The sequence below is a fragment of the Gopherus evgoodei genome, chromosome 2 (genome assembly GCF_007399415.2).
Source record: "Gopherus evgoodei ecotype Sinaloan lineage chromosome 2, rGopEvg1_v1.p, whole genome shotgun sequence".
In the NCBI taxonomy this organism is placed as follows: domain Eukaryota; kingdom Metazoa; phylum Chordata; order Testudines; family Testudinidae; genus Gopherus; species Gopherus evgoodei.
In genome coordinates, this window is record NC_044323.1 from 149,046,674 (window position 1) to 149,063,889 (window position 17,216).

The 17,216-nt window shown below is 57.0% G+C and overlaps 2 protein-coding genes across 3 annotated transcripts; one reads left to right on the top strand and one right to left on the bottom strand.

The window, feature by feature from the left end:
- The first annotated feature begins 1,255 nt into the window (after nucleotides 1–1,255).
- MYL7 (myosin light chain 7) lies at nucleotides 1,256–8,093 on the top strand. Of its 2 annotated transcripts, XM_030551864.1 has the most exons (7): nucleotides 1,256–1,358; nucleotides 2,433–2,543; nucleotides 3,864–3,939; nucleotides 5,624–5,728; nucleotides 6,638–6,716; nucleotides 7,579–7,627; nucleotides 7,917–8,093. In XM_030551864.1, the coding sequence occupies exons 1-7, from the start codon at nucleotides 1,356–1,358 to the stop codon at nucleotides 8,016–8,018; spliced, it is 525 nt and encodes a 174-aa protein (XP_030407724.1). In that variant the 5' UTR covers nucleotides 1,256–1,355; the 3' UTR covers nucleotides 8,019–8,093. The 2 variants fall into 2 exon arrangements, with proteins under 2 accessions (XP_030407724.1, XP_030407725.1); XM_030551865.1 differs by lacking the exon at nucleotides 2,433–2,543 and having other exon boundaries at nucleotides 1,325–1,358.
- Nucleotides 8,094–9,185: 1,092 nt separating this feature from the next.
- On the bottom strand, nucleotides 9,186–14,275 carry LOC115645113 (antimicrobial peptide NK-lysin-like). Its single transcript, XM_030549514.1, has 6 exons — nucleotides 14,114–14,275; nucleotides 12,452–12,582; nucleotides 10,876–10,986; nucleotides 10,431–10,602; nucleotides 9,986–10,115; nucleotides 9,186–9,410 (listed from the first exon to the last, which is right to left on the bottom strand). Exons 1-5 carry the CDS (start codon nucleotides 14,157–14,159, stop codon nucleotides 10,102–10,104), a joined length of 474 nt encoding a protein of 157 aa, XP_030405374.1. The 5' UTR covers nucleotides 14,160–14,275; the 3' UTR covers nucleotides 9,186–9,410; nucleotides 9,986–10,101.
- Between the last annotated feature and the right edge of the window lie 2,941 nt (nucleotides 14,276–17,216).

Genomic DNA, 17,216 nt, shown 5'->3' on the forward strand with positions numbered 1-17,216 from the left:
GCAAACCTGAACAGAACCTACATCCTGCTTCTTGCAAATCAAGGGACCTCCCGAGGAGCAAACATTACAGGGGCACTGCTCAGACGTTGCCGAGCCAAAACCTGAGCTGAGTAGAGGAGACACGGATGGATCTTTAGCCTAAGGACCAAAGTACACTGGCAGTTCTGGGGTCGTAGTTTAGCACAAGCGCTCTGGCTTGTTTTATAATATTGCTGCTGCAACCGATATGCCATAAGCCCAGATGAACCTCGCTGGCTCCAAGCCCAAAGCCCAGGCAATGGCTGGCTCTCTCTGGCTCGCTGGGGAAGGCCAGGGTGGGCGATGGTAGGGAAGCCTGCATGCCAGTGCTGCAACAGGTGAACCCAGCTGAGCGTGCCCTCGGTGCTGGGGACTGAGGGAGGCCAAAGCACTCCTTTCCTCAGCAACTTTCACAGCAGGAGCTGGAGGCCGGGCATGAGGCAGGAGCCTCTCTCCAGGCTGGGTCTCCATGGAGGGCCCTGTAAATCAGAATCATCCCTGCTGACTTTCAGCCTGCTTCCTTCCTGCCTCAGTTTCCCAAGGGTTTTCCGCACAGACCTCCCAGCAGCCTGGATTGGGGCAACGTTTTTATAAGGGGTGGCCTCCATACTTTGGTGCGCCAGGCGGGGAACCCAGAACCTGAGGCACCGGTGTTTTGAAATGTGGCTGCACACAACTAGCTCGAAGCCAGGGTTTGACCTCACCTCCTGGCACTGTGCTGTAGGCACTAGGCCGCCCTGCCTCCCTGGCCAGGCTGTTTACTCAATGTGAATGAAGCATTTCGAGAAGGTTCCATCTCGACCCGATCGGATCGGCCCGTTCCTTTTCAGTTCCAGCTGTATTGTATTGGTTGGGCCGGTGTCAATAACAGAACGCCACAGTTTAAACAGTCTGGCGGGGGTCCGAGCGAATGGCTGCAACCCCCACCCTAGAACAGGCCAGTCGACCCGAACCACAAGCTGGGTTTCGAAAACTGTGTTTCGCTAGAACGTTCAACTTTGTTTTGTTCCAATTCGAAGCCAAACCCAATTTTGCGTGGTCAGAAATTCCCGAGGAAGGGAAATCTCGGGATGTGACCAGCCCAAGGACCCCGGCTGCTCTGCGGCCGCCTGAGGACTCCTTCCATAAAACTCAAACCGGCTTCTGGGGTCCGCCCTGCTGGAATGTCGCTGTCATCCAGCCCTTATCACCCCAGCCAGCTCTGCACTGGGACTGCCAAGTTTGGCGCTCTCCTCCTGTTCTGCTCCTAATTTAGCTACCTAGGTGATAAGCAGCAGTATATAGTGGAGCCTAGCCACTGCCTCGCTGCGGAGTAGCTGCGGAGCTGACACAGCAGGATGGTGAGTCCCCCCAACTCCTCAGTCCCTCACTGGAACCAGCATCCAGCTCCTGGACAGGGCTGTTCTGAGTGGGAGCCGTCGGACCTGCTCCCTTGGGCAGGGGCACTGTGCTGAGAGCGCCCCCCCAGAACAGCTCCAGCCCCCCATGTCCTGGGGCGAGGGAGAGCTAGGGCCTGTGCTGAGAGCGCCTCCCCCCAGAACGGCTCCAGCCCCGCACGTCCTGGGGCAAGGAGCAGCTCCTCAGCATGCAGCAGGGCACTAACTTGGGAGGACCAGCCCGGGCCAGGCCAGAGCCCCATTGCCAGCCCCTAGATACCCATTGTCAGTGCCCCCCAGCCCTAGCACTGCCAGCAGACCCCAAAACCTCACTGCTGTACCCCTAGAGCCCCATTGTCAGCACCAGCTCCCCCCCCAGCCCCATTGCCAACACCTGCCCCAGAGCATACAGCCCCCGTGGGGAACATGCGGCCAAAGAAAGCAGGGAAGGGAAGAACTCCGCATCCCTGAGATTACTGGTGACCTTTCCCTGCCTCCCTCCAGCTCTCACCCACTCACAGACCCAGAGACCTTCCCCCACTAGCAGCTGATCCACTCCACCCACCCCCATGCAGATACCTGCCCTAGAGAGCCCCTTCCCGCCCCGCCCCATTGCCCCCTGAGAGGTTTGAAGGGAGTTGGAACATGCTGGGGGTTATCAGTGGTTTAAAACTGTTTGCTTGAATCACACTGATAACCAGGCACCGGAGAGGGAGGCACCTTTTGTGCCAGCAAGGGACTCCCCTTTTGCAGCTTGTGCCCACTGGCACACATCACAGAGCTCCTCACTGAGGCTGGCATGTGGCACAGAGCTCCTCGCTGATTGGCTCTGCTGGGCTCAGTAAGGATTCTATGTGCTCTGATTGGCTCTGCCAGGGACAGCAGGCTTCCTTGTGCTTTCATTGGCTCTACCAGAGACAGCAGGATTCCCTGCTCTCTCACTGGCTCTGCTGGGGACTGCAGGATTCCCTGTGCTTTGATTGGCTCTGCCAGAGACAGCAGGACTCCCTGCACTCTGATTGGCTTTTTCCCCTGCAGGCCAGCCGGAAAGCCGGGACCCGAAGCAAAGCTGCCGCCAAGCGCGCCCAGAGGGGCTCCTCCAACGTCTTCTCCATGTTTGAGCAGTCTCAGATCCAGGAGTTCAAGGAGGTGAGGGTGCTATGGCCCATTGCATGTGAACGCCAGCACGCCAGGGAGCCCGGGCAATGCACACGATACCCACACAAGGATATGGCCCATGGTGAGAGCAGGGTCAGGGCCATGGCCTTTGCAAAGAGAGAGGGGGGAATATTCAGCACTAGCTCCCCCAAGTAGTCACAGCACACACACAGTGAGCTAGAACCTGAGCATCATCCATCTTGCAGGAAGGCTGCAGCATAACATGACTTTATGTCTTAGAATCCAGAAACTTAACACTAAAAAACCAAAACCAGAGAGATACAAAACAGGCTACTCCCTGTGGCAGCGAGGCCCAACTCACCCCATCTTTCTCTAGGTAGACTGACTGCACAGGACCCAGATTGCCGGCTACCCTGCAGAGCCCCCCAAGCCTGCAAGCAGGACCAAGAATCCCCTTATAATTTAACGACTGTCACAGAGTGTGAAGGAGTCAGGGCCCTGCACCCCGGGCTTCCTGTGATTCACCATGACTCTCAGCCAGCCAGTAAAGCAGAAGGTTTATTTAGACGACAGGAACACAGTCCAAAACAGGTTTTTCCGGCACAGACAACAGGTTCCTCCCCAATTAGGTCTATTTTGGGGTCCCAGGAGCACCACAGCCTCGTTGGGGGGTCAGAACCCTGTCTGTCCTTCCCTCCATTCCCCAGCCAGCTCCTGAAACCCGTCTCCCTTCCCCGTGTCTCTTCCCCGCCCCCCAGCCTTTGTTCAGCTTCCCAGGCAGAGGTGTCACCTGGCCTCTAACCCCTTCCTGGGTTCTCACACGTGCTCAGGCATCCTCCCTCCAGCCAGTCTCCTATCCCCCGATGCAGACCGTCCTCCCAGGCCAACACCCCCCACTCAGCATTCACAGACCACAGTAAGAACAGTCCCAGTTCGTCACAGTGACAGCTCAGACTTTTCACACAGTTTGCAATACACCACACTTTGCATTGGTCGGCTGGTTTCTGAGCCTCTCGCGGTCATGTTTTTAGCTCTTCTCCCCAGCTATGAGGTACTTGTTTGGAACCAAAGCTGAGATTCTCCCCAAATCACCTGACTCCAGGAGCTGGAGCTTGAAGGGGGAAATGCCAAATATCATGACACTCGCAAGTCAGCCACGCTGGGGCTGCAGGGAATAATGTGACCTATGGTCTCAGCCATGGCAAGCTGGGCTGTAGCTAGGCACGGCTAGGGAGAGGGGAAGATGCCAGATGGAGGGAGGTTCTGCCCTACTGGGAGAGTGAGGGGGCTGGTGCTGAGGGCTGCAAGTAGGCCCAGGCTCCAGGGCTCAGCGTCTCATTCTGTTCCCAGGCATTCAGCTGCATCGACCAGAACCGTGACGGCATTATCACAAAATCAGACCTGAAGGAGACCTATTCCCAGCTTGGTGAGTGAGCACCTCGCCCCCAACCCTCCCAGTGCACCTTGGCCAGGGGCAGGCACCAAAGCTATCCCCAGTAATCATCGTTGTGAAATGCCAGGCCTCAGCAACCCCCCCGGGCCTGGAGCTCGCTGTAGGCTTCAAACACAGACCAGGGAGGTGCCCAAAGAATGACAAACCTGTCAGGACATCACCATCTATCCATCCCCATCCACCCCATCTATCTATCTATCTATCTATCTATCCCACCCCCTCTGGCTTAAGTGTTTTGCCCTCTGGTGGGAAGGCAGCGGAAATTCTCTGCTGTTCCGATCTCTTGCGGAAGTGAGTTCCCTAGTTCCATATGGAACAAACCTGGGCCCGGTGCATCACCTGGAATCGAAAGGGTCTGAAAGTCCTTAATCTCAAGCACAGCAGCTTTGTGTGAGTTTTGCTTTTGTATTCCCGTGTATTGGCCTGGCATCTAGTTCCCCAGCCATTGCCCCATGGTGCCAGGTGCTGCACAGACACAGGACGCAAAAAAAGGTCTGATTTTTCTGTTCATTCAAAGCAAAACTGAGAAGCTCCTGCACTTATGCAAAAAAGCCTCTTCTTGCTTACTCAGCCCTGCGGTGCTGATGTCCCCCCCTGTCCCAGAGCATGGGCCTACTCCTTGTGTCTGAGGAAGAGGGGAGCCCTCGGAGCAGGAGAAAGGCAGGGAATTCTCAACCACCACAGGCCCATGGGCTGGTGCACAGTAAAGGAGGATCCTGCCAGTGGGTAATGCTCCTGTGAATGGGGGCGTGGGCTACTGGGGAATCCTGCACCACTGGGGAGCGGGTGGGGCTGGGGGCATCGCTCTAACAAGACAAGACCTTTATGTTACAAATCAATGGAGGAAGCCAGATGCTAACTCCAAAACTACCCAGCCCCCTGCCCCCTTGGCAGACAGCGGGAGCTGGCTGCTTATCAGCAGGGCCGCTGATTAAGTAGCAGGCACGCTCTTTCCACCAGGCACTTGAGCTTGGCATCTCATGATTTCCTCCCCATGCGTCATCACTGATACGGCTGGCTCCACTTGCCTGCACTGTGGGGGAGTGAAGCAGTCGACTTGTGGGGTCAAGGGCCCGGCTCAGGGGCAAAGCGGGCCTCCTCCTAGAGCAGCACGAGACACGGGCCCGGGTTCAGCTCGGATCCCGGCCCAGCCCCTCTGGTGCCTTTATCAAAGGGGGCTCTGCAAAGATGGCTTTCTCCACCGACGCTGCCATGGAGATCGGCCTATAGATCCTGACTGAGATCAAGGGGACCCGTCATGCTGGGCCCTGCCCTCACCTTGACCCAGAGCAAGGGGACCTGTCGTGTCAGGCCCTGCACTCACCCTGACGGAGATCGTGGCTACCACTGCCATGCCAGGCCCTGCACCCACTCTGACGGAGATTGGGGGCCCCCCATCATGCCGGGTGCTGCCCAGAGGTAGCAGAGGGTGAGAACGTAGCTCAGAGTGGGTCGTGTCATCGGATGGCATGATGTGCCAGCCCCCTGGCTGGAGCTGCCTCCCTCCTCAGGTTGTGCTGGGGTCCTGGCCTCTCGTCGTACAGCGGTGGGGCTCCACGGGGCAAGATCCGCTCCTGCCGCCAGAAAACAAATGGTGCTCCAGGTGGGGGGCCAGTGAGGGAAGATGGGCTCTCACCGGGCCTCCCGTCCTCACCAGGGAAATTGAACATGAAGGATGAGGAGCTGGACGAGATGCTGAAGGAGGGGAAGGGCCCCATCAACTTCACCGTCTTCCTCGCACTCTTCGGGGAGAAGCTGAATGGTGAGTAGGCCAAGAGCCGACCAGGGCCGAGAGCTGGCGGGGGCCCCTTCAACCTGGGCTCTATCGACCTCTGGGACGTCCCTGACCTATCCAAGCGCCTCACCCTCCATGATGTATTGATCCTCACACACACGGGGTTATGAGTCCCATGGGACAGATGAGGAAACTGAGGCACAGAGCAACTGGGTGACTTGCCCAAGGTCACACTGGGGTGGCACAGGTTTCCCGCATCCCAGACCAGCCCTCACACCGCTGGAGCATCCTCGCTGTGCCCAGCTCTGCTGCCCGCTTGCTCTTGGCACTCTCAAGATGACTTCAAGCTACACCCGCAGTGCAGGATGCTGCCATGGTGCCTTTCTCCCCCACTAGTGACTGTTCCAAATGGAGATCAAAGGTCTCTGCCTGGAAAGGGGGATTCCCTCAATAGCTTTGCCAGCATCCCCTCCTAGGTGTTCCCAGGTCCCCCATCGCAGGCCCCAGGCGTGAGCCATGGCTGAGGGCTGCTGGGCCCCATGGGGCTTGGAGACACCGTGATCCATGCTGGAAAAGCCATACAGTCTCCTCCTGCCACTTAACTCAGCTTTTAGCTGCTGGGGTCTTTGGAACCCAATCCCCCCAGCAATGGGCCTGGGTGGGGGGCATAGAGGTGGGGGTGCAGCTGCCCTCTGAGATGTGGCTTTGGACACCTCAGAGCAGTCGGGGCGCAGGCAGGGAATGCAGGTTCCCAGCACCTCTGAGGAGAGGGAAGGTTGTCGGCTTGTCCTGCCCTGCAGATTCAGAGTGCAAAGAGAAGCAGTGCTTTGCCCCCGCCCCGAGGCAGGCATGGGGGGGGGGCCTAGAGCCAGGAGAACATGGCTGGGGAGCCTCAGCCTCATTCTAAGCTAACCAGCCCCCCTGCCCTCCCCCCAGGCACCGATCCAGAGGAATCCATCCTCAACGCTTTCAAACTCTTCGACCCCAATGGAACCGGCCACGTGAACAAGGACGAGTGAGTCAAAGCGCCCCAAGGCTGTGTATGTGTGGGGGAGTTGCAGGCCTGGGGGTACCCGACACCCCTAGGCCCATAGGGACATGAGCAGCCCCTGCTTCTGCGGCCTCAGCTTTTGGAAGCCCAGGTGGAGAGGCCATTGACCTGGTGTCTTGGGGGGGCTGCGTGCCCCCCGATCTGACTAACCTCAGTGGTGGGGGTTGCACATCAGAACCCAGGGTGTTTCAGGCTGGGCTCTCAGGGCAAGATTCCAAGGTGCCCGATGGCTCGCGGGGCAGGGTGAGGCCTCTCCAGTGAATGGCAAGGCCAGGAGCAGAGCCGGCTCTGTGCCACCCTGGTGCTGGGGGCATCCTGGGCCAAACTGGGTATGGGCTGGAGCCAGGAGGAGGCCTGGATGGGCCTCCCTGTCACTGCCCCAGTGTGGAAATGGCCATGAGGAGCGGAGCAGGCTGCCACAGCATGTGGAAGGTGGGGGGGGGACCAGGGGCGGGGCAGGGCTGAACAGATCCCAGCAACTGAGAGGCCAGTTCGGAAAAGGTGGGGTTAAAAAAGTCTGTGTGTGCAGTGGGCAGGTCTGTCTAGTCCTGTGGGGCCTGTGCCCCTGGAATCACGCCCCCTGACCCTGCCCCCCTTCTAGACCTTACCCAGCTCCTGTCCCCCAGGCCCTGTCTCTCAGATCCCTTCCAGCCCCTGCCGCCCTTCAATCCCCACCCTGCCCCTTGCCTGGCCCCAGCTGGCCCCTACTCCCCCTTAGGCCCCAGCCCCCCAGTCTCTGCCTGGCCCCAGCTGAGCTGGGCACTCGGGGGCAGTAGGCACAAACCCAAGGCTCTGCGTTCTCACTCACGTCCTGTTTTGTTTGCAGGTTTAAGCAGCTCCTGCTGACCCAGGCAGACAAGTTCACCCCGGAGGAGGTGAGATGGCCCCTGCTCTCCCCTGCCCCCAATCTGTTGGGCCCAGGAACTCACCCTGCCTTTAACCCCACCGGTTGGCAGGAACTCCCTTCTTGCTGCACTGGGAAACATAAGCGGGTGTGTGTGTGGCTTTGCACTACACACACACCCCCGTGGCAGATCTGGGTGCCCGCCAGCCGCTCGGATCTTTGGTGCCCAGGCTGCGGCTTCCCTCATGGCTCCTGCCCAGCGAAGTTGGTGGGATCCTTGCCCACGACTCATGTCCTCACCCCTACTCTCTCCTGCCCAGGTGGAGCAGATGTTCGCGGTGACGCCCATCGACGTGGCAGGAAACATCGATTACAAATCCCTCTGTTACATCATCACCCACGGCGACGAGAAGGAGGACTGATGGGTGATGCGGACAATCGGCATGTGCCCCACACCTAGCGCCATTGAAATAAAAGCCCAAGTCCATCAAACGAGAGCCCCCTGTGTGTGACCAGTGGGAAGCCCCATCTGTGGCCCAGGGGAAGAAGGAATATATGGAGATATACCCATCTCATAGAGATGGAAGGCATCCTGAAAGGTCATTAAGTCCAACCCCCTGCCTTCACTAGCAGGACCAAGTACTGATTTTGCCCCAGCTCCCTAAGTGACCACCTCAAGGATTGAACTCATAACCCTACATTTAGCAGGCCAATGCGCAAACCAGTGGGCCAGGCACAGCTCAAGGCCATTCCCTAAGCACTGGGTGTGAGGCCAGGGGACCCTGGCACAAGGACCTGTGGGTGACTGGGATGCAAAGGGCCTCTCCTGGGCATGCAGCCCGTGGTGCCCTCCTCCACTGTGGGCCCCGGTGGGGAGCGATGGGCAGGCCCCGGGATGGAGGAGGACGCAAGCCATGTAGGGTCGCTCTCCCATGATGGAGGCAGGGGGCATTGGGAATCCACCCTGCAGGAAGCAGCCTCGGGGAGACGCGGTTCAGATCCAAAGCTCACCCCTGTGACTGGGGCCCTTGTCCACACCCTGGATGTGGTCCCCCCCCAGCATAGCAGAGGAAGGATTGTCACAGGATCATCTCCTGGCCTGAGAGGTGAGAGGCTCCTCTGCGCAGGGGAGCCGGGCGACCAACAGGCAATACCTGCAGTCACCATGTCTCACTTGCTCCCCCTTTCCGTCCCATATCTTCCTCCACGTTAACCACGGTGAGCTCGGGGCCCGGGGCGGGTTCATTGGTGGCCACTCTCCCCTCCTGCGCTCGCCAGTCCTCAGGTGCGTCTTGTTCTGAGCCAACAGCTTCCGCTCCCGTTCCTGCTCCCGGGGCCCCGCTCTTGTCTAGGGGGCAAGGGGGAAGGAGCTGCAGGGGCCAAGGCCACCACAGCCACACCCAACTTGTGATGCCGTCAGGGCTCTGCCCTGGGATAAGGCAGGAAGGAAAGGCAGACGACAGGCCAGAGAGATGCAGGATTGTGGCTGGGACAAATGTTTCTCAAGCAGCCTCAGCAGCACTGGAGCCGAAAGGCTCGTTTCTGCCTGCCCGCCCTCCCTGCCCAGCAGGGGCATGAAGCCAGTCACATGTTGTCCAAAGCACTTTATTCATAAGGAAGCCAAAAGCAGCAGGGGGGAAAGGGGTGTCAGATGCCAGGCTGGTTCAAATCGGCATGGCCTGGTGCTGTGCCCACGTGCACTGGCTCAGCATCCAGCCCACGATATCCAGCAGAAGAGATGCCAGAGCCAAGCTGATGGCCAAGGGCTGGCAGAGTCACTGTCCTCTGGTTGTCTGCTCCAGTCTGCAGTGGTCCTGGATGCGGGAGACAGCATGGGGCAGTCAGCCTGTGAGCTTAGCCAGCAGGGGTCCTGCTTTCTGCCTTCAGCTCCAGGCTCTACCCACTGTCTCCTCCACAGCCCCGACTGAGCTAGCCCCCCATGAACCTGGGGCTCATAACCCTGGGTGGCATTCGGAGCACCCACTGGTGAGCAGGTCCCATAAGCACCCATCCCCGTGGGCACATGTAGCCGTCAGTGTGTGCTCCAGGCCCCACTCCAGGCCCGATCCCTAGAGCTGAGCGTGGGGCAGGCCCAGCTGTGGAGCCGTGGCTCTTTAGCACAAGCTGTGGAGCTCCTGCTTTAAGCTCTGCCGGTCCCCAGTGTGCAGCCACCCCGCCCAGGGCATCAGACCAAGGAGCACATGGGCCCCAGAGACACCACAGCCCTCACAGGGCTGGGCCGGGCTGAAGCACTGGGCTGAAGGAGCCCCGGCTGCTGCTTCAGCGTCACCTTCAGGTCTGGCTTATAGCACCATGCCCTGAGCACCAGTGAGTCCCGCTCCCCACCTCGCTCCCCCAGCCCGGGGATCTGCCTTGGGGTATCACATACCCAGCTGGCCCTATGCTGTGCTCCAGCCAGCCAGTTCTGTGCATCGCAGGCGGGCGCAATCAGCAGCAGCAAGAAGCTTTGGGGAATCGGCGTGGACTCGGGGCAAGCGGCGGGCATCAGTTGGAGAACTCTGGAGGGAAAGCAAGTGTTTCTGGGTCAGAGCAGCTCTAGGCCGGCCTAGGCATCCTCTGTGCAGCACCTCCGAGACAGGCCAGGGGGGCGGCTGAGCCCTAGCGGGATAATCCAGGGGATGGGGGAAGAACAAGGTGAGGGGAGGATCCCTGGAGATGCGGGAGGGGGTGAATTCTGCAGGGGACAATTCCTAAGGTGTGGGTGATTGCTGGGCCAGGAGAGGAAGAGCCCAGTCAATGTTTCTGGGAGAAGCCCCGAGGAGCCTGGGCAGAAGTTTCCCATGGGGGATGAACTGCAGCCTACACACTCTCACCTGGGGGCTCCTTGCACAATCTGATGCTGGTGCAGATGTCTCCGGCCTCATCACCATTCTGCAGTCCTTCCATGAGCTGATCTTTGTACTTTTTCAACAGCGATTTGCAAGTCCGGGCCTGGCGTTTGCCCACGGATCTGCACACGGAATTCAGGGCCTTGTTGATAGCGTCCTGCGGCGAGAGCCCTGGCACGTGAGCTATTGCACCGTGCTCTGCCCGCCCTTTCCTCTCCCATAACTGCATCTTCAGCCAGGGAATCATCCCACAGTCCACTCCCCACCTCTCTCTCTCCTTCCTCACTCTCCCATCACCTCACGCCCTCTGCTCTCCCCCCCCCCATCTTCTCCCTCATCCCACCGTTCCTCACCCCCCACACACACTTCCTCAGGCCCCCTGCTCTAACCACTGGCCAACAGGCAGCACAAGCAGCACTGGGTGACTTACCTCATCGGGGTCATCGCCAACCATCTCCTTGAGCTTCCCCACAATCTGGGTGCAGAGTGTGCACTTCTTGTTAGGGGGCCGAGCCTCGTCTTCCTCCTCCAGCTGATCCCACTGTCCCAGAGAGAACCAAGAGGCCCTGTAGTGAAGCTATGGGACCAGTGTGGCCGGGCCCAGGGCAGCAGTAACCGGGGTGGGGGGGATGCCCAGCCCAAGAGGGGTTCTCAAAGGGGTTGGGCCAGGTGTTCCATTGTTACCTCCTCTGACCACAGGGCAGCAGTATCCCTGTCATTATCTATCTCGGTCGCTCATCTAGCCCTAATCATTATTCTTAGTTATTATTCATACTGCAGGAGCACTCAGAAAGGTGGTTATGGGGCAGGGCCCCGGTGCCAAGCACTGCACAAACGCAGAACAAAATGATACACTCCCTGCCCCAAAGACTGCCGCAAAAACTTCAGTGTATTTATTAAGGCTGGTTGAACGTTTCCCCTTGAAGCTGTTTTTCAGTGGGAAACTGGGTTTTTGACTTGGCAAAATGCTCCCCTGAAAGCGTCTACTTCCTGTGGGAAATGTCACATGTTCAGCCAAAAAAAAACACCAGAGCGGACAAAATATTTCTATGCCGAAGTATCTCATGGGAGCTGTAGTTCAGGAGCTTCCAGCCTCCTCTATGGACCGGGCTCCCCAGCTGAATATCGTCTCCCATGATGCACCGGGGAGAGGTGGCAGCCACAATAAGAAGGGAGACTGTAATGCATCATGGGAGATGTAGTCCAGCCAGTCATAGAGGCGAATGGGTGCATGAGGCACCTGAACTACAACTCCCAGGAGGCACCACAGCAGTATTTGCAAAACCAAAATATTATGGTTTTCAATATTTTTGCTGAAAACTTGAAATTTCCCATGGGAGAAGAAAACAGCTCTAAATTTATCCTTTCAACCACTCCCGCCAGCAGGCAGGGCCATGCTATGCTCCCATTTTCCAGACAGGGAAACTGAGGCCCAGAGAGACAAAGTGACCTGCTCAAGGTCACTCAGGGAGTCTGTGGCAGGGCAGGCTAGTGCCTTCACCACTGGAACACCACTCCTCACTGACACAAGTGAAGTTTTGCCTATCTTGGCCTGGGGTGGGGAGGTGGGGATCAAAGGGGTGGAGTTAGGGGGATGGGATAAGAGAGGGTAGTGGAGTTGGAAGCAGAGGGTGAAGAACTTGGGTTGTGGAGTGGAAGGGCTGCTTCAGTGGCTGGCTCCTGCCATTGCCACACTAGCTGCCCCAGCTCCTCCCTGGTGCAGGGGGGCAGGGAGAGAGGCGGGGGCAGCTGGCTGGATTGACCCACCTGTGGGTCATAAGTGTTTCCTGCAACCTCAGTTGCAGCCACCCAGCACCCCTCCGTGCTACCCCCTCACACAACCTTTTGTCACCCAACTGCAGTCAGTTCCCCTCCCCTCGCTCCCTGCATGGGCAGCAAGCGGGGAAGGGACGCGGCATGGAAATGGGTTGTGGAAAGCCAGATGTGGCTCCAGCATCCGCCCAAGGAAATGGGGGTGGAGAGATGGACGCAGCTCTAGCACTCACCAGAGGAACGTCGGCCCAGAGGCTTGTGCAGTACTGCTTCCTCTGGCATTCCACGGCCGTGGCCACATCCTGGCACCAGAACTTGGGTCCTTGCAAACATCGCATGGGAACCAAATCTTGGCCGGCAAATGCTGCCAAACAAAGAGAGAAGTGTGAGGTGCGCAGAACCCTGCGGACTTGTAACACCCTCTAGCTGGCCCAGAGGCGCTTCCCTCAGGAGAACGTGAGCTCCCAGCCCCTATCTGGTGTGTCATGCTCTGTCCCCACGGCCAGACCCACAGAGTTTCTGCCATTCAGCCTGGTAAATCTTGAACTCTAGATAATAACACATTCTGCATGCAGTGTGCATCAGTCTCACTGGGGCAGGGCTGGCCCCATCTTGCTGATGGGATGTCTCAAGATACAAAGAGACACTACGAGGGCAGGCAACAGGATCAGCGGTTTTCCGGGAAGTACAGAAAGTGTCTTCCTGGGTGTGACTGTGTTGATTCCCGTGGGGTTATGCCGGGAGGGGGGTGGCGTGTCTGCCCCAGTGGGTCATTCATATACTCATAGACTTTAAGGTCAGAAGGGACCATTATGATCATCTAGTCTGACCTCCTGCACAATGCAGGCCACAGAATCTCACCCATCCACTCCTGTATCAAACCTGTGTCTGAGCCATTGAAGTCCATTCATTAGCCTTTCCATTAACACGCAAGAAAAAAAACCGGAGCTTTTCTAGTAATAGATACCAAAAGGAAGGGCTAAGCAGGATCTGCTGCTGTCTGGAGCATCCCAAAATCCTCAAGAGGAACATTATATTATGATTATGATGTATTTGAATTACCAGGACCCCGTTATGCCAGACAATGTACAAACTCACAATAAAGAGACAGTCCCTGCCCTACAGCTACAGAAAACTGGTCTAGCTGCACTGTGGGAGCCTTGTCCACAGGAACATGGTGGGACTCGCCAGACTACCAGAGCAGAACCAGGGCCCAGCCCAGACAGGACCCTGCCTCTGATAATACCCAAGACCAGAGGCACCAAAGGAAGAGGCAGGCAAATCCAAAAGCAACTTGCCAGCTTCCCTTCCTACCCGCCTCTATTGCCACACTCTGTGGATTCTTCTAGCTCAGCGAGCAGAGCAGTCAGCCACGAGTGTCTAAAACTCAGGAGTCAGGCCTCCAAAATCATGAGATTTCAAATTAGTAAGAGGGGGGGGTCTTTTATTAGCCTCCTGGAGCTGGCATGTTCTGGGGTCCACATGTTTCTCTTCAGCCTTAAGGGCGAAAAATTCCCTTTTTGCCTGGGAGGAAAGCGGAGACACTGACCTAATCACCTGATCCCCGCAGCCAGGGTGCTGGTGAAATTAGCACATGCCACGAGGCTGGCGTTACCAGGCAGAGCTCTCCACGCCGCTAAGCACCTGTCGGAGCTGGCTGGGTCCATGTTCTACAATTCTGGATTGACTCATTGTTCTCACCAGCGTGACTGGGCCTGACCTGCTGGCTGGCTGGCAGACCCCTCCCATCTCTCTGGTCCAGAAGCAGATGCACCTGCCTGTTAGCAGCGCATGGCTCCTAAAACCTTTCGGCGCTCTTGGCTGGCTCCCAGTTGGGGCCTGGTAATGGAGGCGGGGGAGATGGGAAGCAAGCCTACCCCTCCCTCACTTCTTACCTGTAGCCACAGCGAAGAGAAATGGGAGGACAAGTATTGAAGCCATTGGAGCCCGACGATTGCTGGAATGGCCGGCCAGCACTCTCACAGTGGCTTTTATAGCCCAAGTGAAGGAGGCGGAGGGGTCTGGCTGAGCCAGTGAGAGCTTCTGAAAGCCGGAGAGACCTTAAAAAGGAGTGTTGAGGTCCTGCTGCCCCTCCCTCCCCCCGACCCCTGCTGCTCTTCCTTCCTCCTACGCCCCTGGCTTTCTGCAGAGATGCTCACCACAGAAACTAACCAGACAAAGGAGGCAGCAACCACCACAGGCTCTACTCTGTTGGGGGCCAGCTTCCTCTCCCCCCACCTCCTCCATGGGCTCCCTGCACCCCGTCCCTGGGGCCCTGGTATCTTCCCCTGTGCCTTAGAGAGGTACTTAGTCCCTGCTCCTGTTCACATCAGCAAGGCAGCATCGGGTCCTAAGCCCAACCAGCAGGTGCTTTCATTGCAGCTGGGTTGGACCATGCCTGGCCCAGTTAATACATGGTTTGGGGGTGATTTCCAGGTTCCCAGCCTCCTCTCTGCAGCCACTGTCTTCTCTGACTCACCAGAGCTGGAGGTCGGCCCACGGTGGGGACCACAGCTCAGAGCCAGGCAGCTGGGAACAATCGCAGAAGCAGCTGGTGGTTTCCAGCTCAGGCTTCAGTCTGTTTGCTCACAGGCGAGTGGCGGCCTCTGCGCTCAGAGAGCAGAACCCCGCAGCTCATCTTTGCTGGTTCCCAGCTGCTTTGGTCCAAGCTGGCGTCACTGCATGGGTATCACATCAAGGCGCTGTGGCATGGGTCCACTGTGAGTTATATCTGTCATGATCAAATTGGCCGAGATGCCTTCTAATATACTGAGCTAAGCAGGACCTAGCATAGACCCCCGTGGCACCTGCCACTCACTTGCGGTCATCACGAAAATTAATCAGTGGTGAGTTGGCCAGTTTACAAGCCATACCAGAACTTTAGCCCTCCAATCTATGACTGATTGATTTCCTCTTGTTATGAACTTTGCCAAAGGCTTTTTGAAAGTCACAGGAACACAGTCAAACTGGATCAGACTGAGATCCAGCCAGCACAGTAGCCTGTCTATGACAGTGGTAGCACCAGATGCTGCAGAAGAAGAAGTAAGTCCTCAGGAGCGCACCAGGGTTTTTGCCGCCCTAGGCAGCAGTGCTCCTCCTCTGAGCATTCAGCAGTGGGGGTCCTTCCGCTCTGTGTCTTCAGGGCACTTCGGCGGTGGGTCCCAGAGCGAGTGAATGACCCACCACCAAATTTCTGCTGAAGACCTGGAGCGGAAGGACCCCCTGCCACTGAATTTCCGCCGAGGGTGGCAAAATGCCACCCCCCAAATCCTGCCACCCTAGGTGACCGCCTCAGGTCGCCTAGTGGAAGCGTCGGCCCTGAGTACCCTGTGGTAGCAGATGTGGGATAACCTGACCCCCATTTAAGTCTCCCCCTAATTCCTGAAGCACAAGGTTTAATTTCCCCCAAAAATGCATGTTAGCTTTAACATGAACTCCGGGATATCCTGGCTAACCATATAAATGTCCAATCTCTTTTTCAAACTTGCAAAAGACTTTGCATCCGGTGGCAGAGAGTTCCACAGTCTAATTGTGCATTGTGCAAAACACTCTCCTTTTATCGGTTTCCCGCATCTTCACTTCATCGAATGCCCCCTTGTTCTTGTATTATGCGACAGAGAACAGAAGCTGGGTTCCCAATCGCCTGTCTCTAGACCAATTATTATTACAGATAGCGGCACATGTAATTAAGGTCACCTGATACATCCCAGTATAAGAGCCTGCTTTCAGATGCTTATAGCTTTGCCAAATTTGAATCTTTCAGGCTGAAATTTTCCATGCTGAGTGTCTGCCACAGGCTGAATTTTGGGGGGCAGAGTTTCAACAAAAATGGTTCAGCAGTTTCTCCGAATGAGGTGAGAAATATACAGGTTTTTCCCCCAACTAAAAAAATTCTTTCAGCGGTTTCACTGAGAAGCCCTAGATTCTGCATGCTTTGGAGCAGGGGCTTGAAATCTGGTGAAGAGATCACCTTCCAGTCAGAACTGTGCTTTGTGCTGCCCATGTGAAAATTCACCCACCTTTGGCAAAGTTGCAAGGCTTTGAAAAATTGCAGTCTGTACATCTCACTTGGGACTTATTAGATTTTGGTAGGGTGGCTAGATTTCATGTGCCCTGAGGATACTTCATCCCCTCAAAGCACCTACATGTGCCATGCCCACAGAGCGATGGAGCATGTTCCAACCTGAGGCTGCATGAGCTAAGGACTGTCCCTGCAATTGGTGCTTTGCACTGTGGTGCTGGACACCAGCAAAGAGACTGTCATGGACAATCTAGAGGGGACAGGGACAGAAGGGGCTATTCCCTCTAAAGAGCACTCCCCGCCCGGACCTGGAATGGAACCCAAGGTGCCTGAATCTCAGTGTTCCTCTGTTAGAAGCACAGGTCTGTGAAACTTGCTGATAAAGTGTGTGTCTGCATAATGCGCATCCAGTAGCTGGACACAGAGGATAACAACCTACTACTACTGACAGTTACGTGTTAGCTCTAGCGGCAGAGGTCTGTGGGGTGCAGCTAAAGATTCCAACCCTACTGATGACCCACACAGAATGAGAAGTGTTAATTAGACCCAGAGAGCCTGACCGTGGAGGATTGGTCAGGCTCAGGAAGGAGTTACAAGGCTAGATGGGAGGAGCTGGCCCAGGAGAGGTGGGCTGGAGTCCCTGTTCTCTGGGAAGGGCCTGGCAGGAGGCAGGTGAAGGGAGAACCTACAAGGGAGTCGATGGGTGGAGGAAATTGTTTAGTTTGTATTTTTGGCTGAGTCTGAGTCTTGCTGAGGGAAGCCCTGTGAGCGGCTGCTCTGGAAGATGTATGAGGCTGAAAAGCCACCCGGGTAGGGGCGGAAGACACTGTGTTACCGGACATCACTCACTGGGGATGTCACTACCCCAGAAAGGTAGCCTTACCTGGTCGGAGGGCCTCGCCGCTGCTGTCACAGACCAGTGAAGTCCAGAGAGAGTGGTGGAGTGGATGAAATACCATGTCGTGCCACAAGGAGGT

What these genes read in the sequence shown, in the direction of transcription:
- MYL7 (XM_030551864.1), top strand. An exon ending in AGATCCAGGAGTTCAAGGAG is followed by an intron (nt 2,544 to 3,863) that starts GTGAGGGTGCTA and finishes TTCTGTTCCCAG; the next exon opens with GCATTCAGCTGCATCGACCA. An exon ending in GGCCACGTGAACAAGGACGA is followed by an intron (nt 6,717 to 7,578) that starts GTGAGTCAAAGC and finishes TTTTGTTTGCAG; the next exon opens with GTTTAAGCAGCTCCTGCTGA.
- LOC115645113 (XM_030549514.1), bottom strand. Translation starts at nt 14,159, where the DNA reads ATGGCTTCAATACTTGTCCTCCCATTTCTCTTCGCTGTGGCTACAG. An exon ending in TCTGGGCCGACGTTCCTCTG is followed by an intron (nt 10,987 to 12,451) that starts GTGAGTGCTAGA and finishes TCTCTGGGACAG; the next exon opens with TGGGATCAGCTGGAGGAGGA. An exon ending in TTGGCGATGACCCCGATGAG is followed by an intron (nt 10,603 to 10,875) that starts GTAAGTCACCCA and finishes CTCTCGCCGCAG; the next exon opens with GACGCTATCAACAAGGCCCT.